We start from the raw sequence: 6,940 nt of genomic DNA, 5'->3' as shown, positions 1-6,940 counted from the left end.
GTTTTGAGCATGGATACCTTTAGGGCAGTACACCATCTATTGGAGTGACCCCACATGTGTTTCTTGTGACCCACAGAATTCCTGTGCTTTAACTTTACCACAAGGGATAACCTCCCCTGAGAACCCCAAGTGCGTGCTTTTAAAGTGAAGCACTCTTCCAGCCTTTCTCAGGTACAGAGAGAATTGACAAAGAAGATATAAAGTCACTGGTGTTTCTGAATGTTCACAAACTAAACACAAATTGTAAAGGCCGAAAGTTTATTTTAGCTGTTTAAGCCAAGTTCTTCCCCCCCACTTCTCAATCACTTTCTTTCTATTTTAAATATGTCAGATATTTTGTGAATCGGCACAGTCCACAGTTGAATACTTCAGCCTGCCTGCTCATAAGTTCTAAATGACATTTTGTCAATCCAACATCTATTTCCAAATGTCTTTAATATGTAAATGATGTTTATGGCAGCTGTTCCCAATAGCCATCATTTGGATACATGCTTCAATTTATAGACATTTGAAGTTAAGTTTTAAATGACCCATCATTCAAAGTCTAACCTTTATTACCACAGGGAAATTTTAATAGATGTTTGTGAGCATTGGCATGCATACCCAAAATGTGTTTACGGAAGCCACAATTCAAGTTTATCATGTATTTTTTTTTTGAACAAAATAATTTACTCAATAAGAAGCCAAACACATGTTTTTCATAGTTTCACCATAATTTTATTTTGTATTTACAGTCTTCAATTTCTAATGCAGGGTCTAGTTGAGCATTGGGAGGATGGGGATTAAGGAAGAGAGGTCGGGTTTGGAAGAGAGGGTCAGAGGTCTGGCTGAGACAACTATATTAAAGCTAACAGGATGTGAACGTCTTCCAGAAGAAGTTCTTGCAGCCGGCTTTGCGTTCCCGGGGTGCCATGGCTGGGTTGGAGTTGGCGGACCTCTGCAGCTCCAGCCTCATTTCGTCCTGCTCGGCTGCCTGGGGCAGATCCTCGGGCTCCAGGGCATCGTTCTCTGTCTGGTTGGGTTCCGAGAGCAGCTCTGCTAAGAAGTACTTGGCCAGTTCCTGGTTGGGGCAGAGAGAAGAGCAAAAGGAAGCATGGGAGGAAAGGGAAAACGCAGTTTGAAAATAAGATTTGCTCACTCAGAACCCAGTTTTCTTTCATAATAATACGGGTGGTGGCTATATTCGCTAGATTATGGGGCCGGGTGCGGAGACGGGGCTTAAAACAGAGAGATCGCAGATGATGAAACGTGGTTTTATAAGTAAATAGAATGCTAACCGTTTGCGCAGTTCCATTTCCCTTATCTGAGATACAGAATGGACCTGAGTTCTTGCCGGTCCCCCCCCCCCCCCCCCCCGCCCCCGAGGTAAAGGCGAACCTCCCAGCTGGACCGCAGAGCCCCTCACCCCAGTCTCCTTTTGGGGACTAACAGCGCGCTTCAGCACCTGGGTCAGCAACCATCGTGGCAACACCAGGGATAGAGCCCATTCCCTCTGGGCTCAGTTACCCAGTTGGTGAATTTTCTTAGACGCCGGGGAGGAACTTACCTGCAAGGTGACCGACCCAACTGCGCTGATCGAGTCTGGGAAGAGTCAGAGGGGACCCCCAGACTTCAAAAGTTTCCCTGGGAGCTTAGGGGCTGTGCGACTCTGAGAAGCGCCAGCCAAACACCTGTCGCAGGGGTTGCAGCAAGACTAAGGGGAAAGCTGGGGGCTTCGCAAGAGGGATGGACGAGTCCCGGCCATTTCCATACCTGTTTTCCTGCAGCAGCCGCCAGAGACTTCTGCAGGAACTGGCGAAGTCTGGGGTCCGAGGGCGCGCCGGTGACACCGCCCAAGGCCAGGACGATGCAGAGCGCGGCCAGCGCGCACTGGAGGCGGCAGGACAGCATCTCTGCGGCCACAGGCAGCCGAGTTGGAGCGCGGTGGGTCAGTCTGGACGCGGGTCGTCAGCAGCAGCAACGGCTCCCGGTGGCGTCTCCTTCAGCCGCTATCGAGCTCTCCACGGTCTCCCCCTTTTAAACTCTCTCTCTGACGTCAGTCGAGGAGGCGCCCCCAGATCTCACCAGTGCTTTTACGCACCATTAGCCTCTCAAAATCAATCACAGAAGTGAGGGGAGGCGACACGATCTTAAAGTGGCTTATTTTTAAAAAGAAAAGAAAAAAAAAAAAAAAAGCCTGCACCCACACAGGCACTTGAAATTCCCCACACCAGACAGACCATACAATCTTCCTTTCACTCAGTGCTCACATGCATATTCCATATCTCAGCCGCATATGGGCACACTCAATTAGACAGACAGCACTCAGTCCTTGGCCAGCAAACACAGCATCACACACAGTTGGGTACCTGCTACTGTGCCTAAGTGTGTTGTATGACAAATGAGACCTTGAACCGTTGTGGTCTAGGAACAGATTTGAGAATAAAATATGCAATTAAGGGGACTGAACTATTATCTCCTCTCCCTCCATCTCCTAAAGCCTTATAGGAAAAAAAGGATGAGATTGGTCCGTACAGGAACCTCACTTTTGTCTAATCTACCTGTCCTTCTTGTGTGACAAAAGAAAGACACTGGACAGACAAAGACACATGGGAAGGAGAGGGAGAGAGAGAGAGACTACATTTGGCACCTGGAAACAGCCCTGCAACGCAGTCTCAGAAATCATCTGATAAGCCTCAGAAGTTGAATCAAGAAGGCTTAAGAGACTGGCAGACAATTGCTCTGTACAGTTGGGGCAAAGCAAGACCAGGGCATCTAGACTTCGGAACCAGGGTTCTTGCTCAGTGCTATGAATGTTCTGATAGATTCTTGGCCAGTAGGAGCAATCCTAGGTTAGGAATCCCCAGGATGGGCATTTAAAAATCCAGGAGCCCCTGGCAGTGTACGGCCATCATGTATCTGTGTGGGCAAAGGATCAACAGACTGTCAGAGCCTCTCTTTCTTCTACTACAGAAGTTTAAGGAAGTCTACATGTCTGAGTGTTTGAATCTAGCTGGGAGCCCTGGCTGCAGTTTTCAAAGTGATTGCTTATTAAGGAAATGCTAGCTCCATTCCTGGCACAGAACAGGTGATCTCCACAGGCTCTTCGAGGACTAATATGTTGGGATTATCAGAGAAACCAATAGTAGAGTTTTTAAAAAATGTACAGCTCCAGAAGTCAAAGGAGGCAGAGGATTTGCCCAGTGCTGCGATGGCCATTAGACCATCCCCAATACTAGCATCCAAATCATGAAGTGGAGGGTGCAAGGGGTGGGTCTGTACCTTGAAATGGCTTAGCTGATTTACAGCTTTTGTATCTGTAAGCCAAAGCAAAGAGAGCATGAACAGCAGGAAGTGCGAAGGCAGACATCTGGGGCTTACCGATTCCAGGCAGGGTAAGCACAAAATAAAGCATCAAATTGAAAAATCACTCATGTGTCGGAACAGTCTGCAAGAGCAATGAGTCCAGAGCGCTATGGAACCCGACCTTAGGGAACACGCCATACCCCTATGCATCCTAAGATCTTTCCAGGCTCCAGGCTGTGGTCTCAGAGTCCGTCTTGGTCACCCATCCTGAGACACCCTCAAATGACCTCCTATCTCTCTTACTGTGAACCTCACCCTTGGCAGCCCCACAAAGCAGAAAATGAAAGCCGTGAAAGAGCAAACGGCGTCTGGCCATCTCGTTCTCTCTGCCTCCTCTTCCAGACCTTCCACATGCTTGTTCTTTCTCTCTGCACTTTGTCCTCTCTCCTCTTTCTCTCTTCACACCTTTCCCCTGAATTTCTCTCTCAGACTGTTTCTCACCTGTCTGCTCCCTACACTCCTCGCCTCGCTTCTGTCTTTATTCTCACGTTTCCGTTACTTTCCGACCTCCCTTTGATTTCATCTGGCTGTTTCCTGTCTTCTTGGCCCCTCCCCCTCCTTTCTCACCGTGCCTGGCAATGCCTAGCTCAGACTCTGCCTCGAGGAGGCAGCTCTCCTCTCTGGTCTCCCCTTCCCTCTCTTGTCTCCTCAGCTGTTCCCTGCTGGAAATCCTCTCCTGATCGCTAGCAGTTTGAGCACCTAGTCTGGAATCACAGAGCCCAAGCTGCTTCTCCCACACTCCCTCTGAAGTGCTGAGGTTGCGGACGAGATGGCTCCTGGGGCTTGAGTTCTTTTTACAATCCTTGGATTGTTATGAATCTAAGATCCACTTAAAAGAAGAGGCAGGGCGCATCTTTCCATACCCCACAACAGGCAATTTTAGTACAAAGGACGGTTTAGCAGTAAATTGCCTAAAACTCTTTAGCTCGCACTCTCTGAAATGACCCCAGGAACTCTGTCCCAAGTCTCAAGGCTGAGAGGGGACGATGGACTGTGGTGGTGGTCACCAACAGTCACCTGATATCTTCCTTGCATAGTCTCTGTGAGTCACCAACATTATAGGGTAAGTTGCACATGCCACAGAAGGAAACTGAGGTCCTGGGAGCGTAAGGGCTTCCCACTGGACCTGAAGTGGGGAGTAGTATGGTCAAAGGAAAATGGGTTGTATTTCTCCCAGAGCTAAGATGGATGAGGATTTGACTCCACCCACTATCACCCCTACTGACCTAGGAAAATTCTTGCTTGCAGTTACCAAAAGCTTAAGTTCTGCTGCCCTAGAAGTTTTGGTTCCAGAGGGGACAGAGCTCCTGCCTGGAGACACAACAAACATTCCATTGAACTGAAAGCTCAGAGTTCCTCCTGGCCACTATGGGCTCCTTATGACCTGAAACCCACAGCCTCAAAAAGAAATAATAGTGTTATGAGGGGGATTAATAAAGATTGGCAGTGTTGTGACTAGGGGAATAGACAGTGATTGGGTTGTTTCTCCACAACGGAAGTGAGGTTGTTTCTGGGGTGCAGGAGATAATTTAGGGTATCTCTGGTTGTTACCATGTCCTTTGATTAGAGTCAAGGAGAAACAATAGCCTAATCCAGGCAGGATGATAAAAGGAAGAATGGTATGGGTCACTCCTCCAGGACAGGAACCCAAACCTGCTGGGGTGCTATCTGAAGGTGGAGGACACACAGAAGGAAGAGGAAGGGGGTTAGAAATACCAGCTAAGGCCAGTTGCAGAAATGTGGATTGTAATTAACACGAGTGTTTCTGTTTAACTGTTATTAGAGGCAACACGTTTGTGCATTTATATTTGTGTTCCTCTAAAATGCTTTCATGTTTCTGAAAATGCAAGAAATGTTACCGAGGATTCAAGAAGCCTGGGCGTATGCTAATGACTTCTCTCGGGCATCTTGCAAATGGAAACACTTTTATATTCCAGATAGAATAAACTGAGAGACGAAGTCATTGGTGGGAAAAGTAACACAGTCTAGAGAGCCAAGGGCTACGTGTCTGAGACCCTAGGCACAAATATTCAGGCTTTTCTTGTTGACCATCACCAGAATAGCCCTTACAAGATTTGAGAACCAGGTCAGGCAATGGAGGTGAAAGTGCTTGATAGCCATAAAGCAGTGTAAGGCTATCACAGCAAGATTTTGCTGTTGTTGCTAGATGGAGGTAGCCAGTCCCACCCTGAGGACTGATACCCAATGAGCCAGCCAAACACTGTAGGATGTAGGCTGCTGTTCAAGCTGATATCATGGTCCAGCTAGACAAGCTTTCCTCCTCCTGAGAGCATGGAGAGAGCATAACCTGGAGACCAAACAAGAGATTTCCACAAAAAAGGTGGCAAATGGATACTGATCCCCTCCCCGCTCCACTGAACAACTATCTTTTCTCCTTCAGGCCTTTACCTTGGAAACATATGTGTTGCAATTTGGAAGTTGTTAACTCTTTTGTATGGATTCACTGGAGTTGTTTTCTAGATTTAGAGCTGGCTTGCATGAACTTGCAGCATGCCACGCTGGCCTTGCAGAGGGCAGACTTGCCAGGGTGCTGTGGCAGAGATAAGAGCAGGCTGTATATATAAGAATAGCAGGCCTATTCTTCCCCAAGGGCAAAGCTGATTGGGTGAAACTCCCATGAGGACCTTTTCTCCTAAGTGCCCCTATCCCCAAAGAGTGCAAGAATGACAATTTAGGGTCCTCCAAGGATTCCTCTTGGCAGCAGGAGTCCAGCTCACACCCTCGTAACTGCTGATTCCAGTGGAGACAGATGTTGCTGCAAACTTCCACAGAGCCCATCCTGCCGTGACTGCAATAGATAATTAAGAGTTAAAAGCTTGCAGGTTTAACACCGTTTGGAAGGAGGGATGTATGGTGACATTTTAGAAGGGTCTTACCTGTTCTTTCTCTTCCTCTCCCTTTCCACCACAAAAGGTTTAAATGAGGCCCCACTGCCAGCAAGTCCAAATACAGACACACCAGCCAACCAGGCATGTTTTCCCAGATCCAGCTTCTCTAATCAGGCTCACACCAGGCCACTCCTCATCAGTCAGTCCTCCTGGTCCCCCCGGCTCTTGTTCCCCAGTGTACATGTTCTCTCTCACATCCATTTGCACTTGCTATTTCCTCTTCCTGGGATGTCTTTGACCCTTCCCTGACAGTCGGGTCACATAGCTCATTCTATTTCTAACGACTCCTTACTCAGAATTCACGGGCTTTCTTCTATGCCCCAAAGTGGGTCTCCTGCATCCATTGTCTGAGACTCTCCCAGGTCACTTTACGTGCTTCTGTGTCTTGAGAGGCTGTGTCTCATCCATAAGCCTCGGGACTCATGGAGGGCAGACACCTGCCTGCCCCAACCATGTCTACTTAAGAAAGTTAGGCACAGGCCAGGCTTGGTGAGCACCCCCCCCCCCGGAGCCCCAGCCCTCCGAGGGAGGAATGATGAACTGTGACAGTAAGGTCAGTTAAGCCGCATAGCCAACCTAATGTCAGTCGGGGCTTGATATAAAATCCGTAGCTTAAAAACAAACAGAAGAAACCTGAGCACAAGGGGGTTGTTGAAAATGATGGTTACACTGCAGGCAAGCTTCTT

The 6,940-nt window shown here is 48.1% G+C and overlaps 1 protein-coding gene across 1 annotated transcript; it reads right to left on the bottom strand.

Annotated features, from left to right (window-relative positions):
- Positions 1-692: 692 nt before the first annotated feature.
- Positions 693-2,053, bottom strand: Sst (somatostatin). Its single transcript, XM_028875163.2, has 2 exons — positions 1,753-2,053; positions 693-1,060 (listed from the first exon to the last, which is right to left on the bottom strand). Exons 1-2 carry the CDS (start codon positions 1,888-1,890, stop codon positions 848-850), a joined length of 351 nt encoding a protein of 116 aa, XP_028730996.1. The 5' UTR covers positions 1,891-2,053; the 3' UTR covers positions 693-847.
- Between the last annotated feature and the right edge of the window lie 4,887 nt (positions 2,054-6,940).

The sequence above is a fragment of the Peromyscus leucopus genome, chromosome 12 (assembly GCF_004664715.2).
Source record: "Peromyscus leucopus breed LL Stock chromosome 12, UCI_PerLeu_2.1, whole genome shotgun sequence".
Taxonomy (NCBI): domain Eukaryota; kingdom Metazoa; phylum Chordata; class Mammalia; order Rodentia; family Cricetidae; genus Peromyscus; species Peromyscus leucopus.
This window is presented reverse-complemented; position numbering and strand designations above follow the sequence as displayed.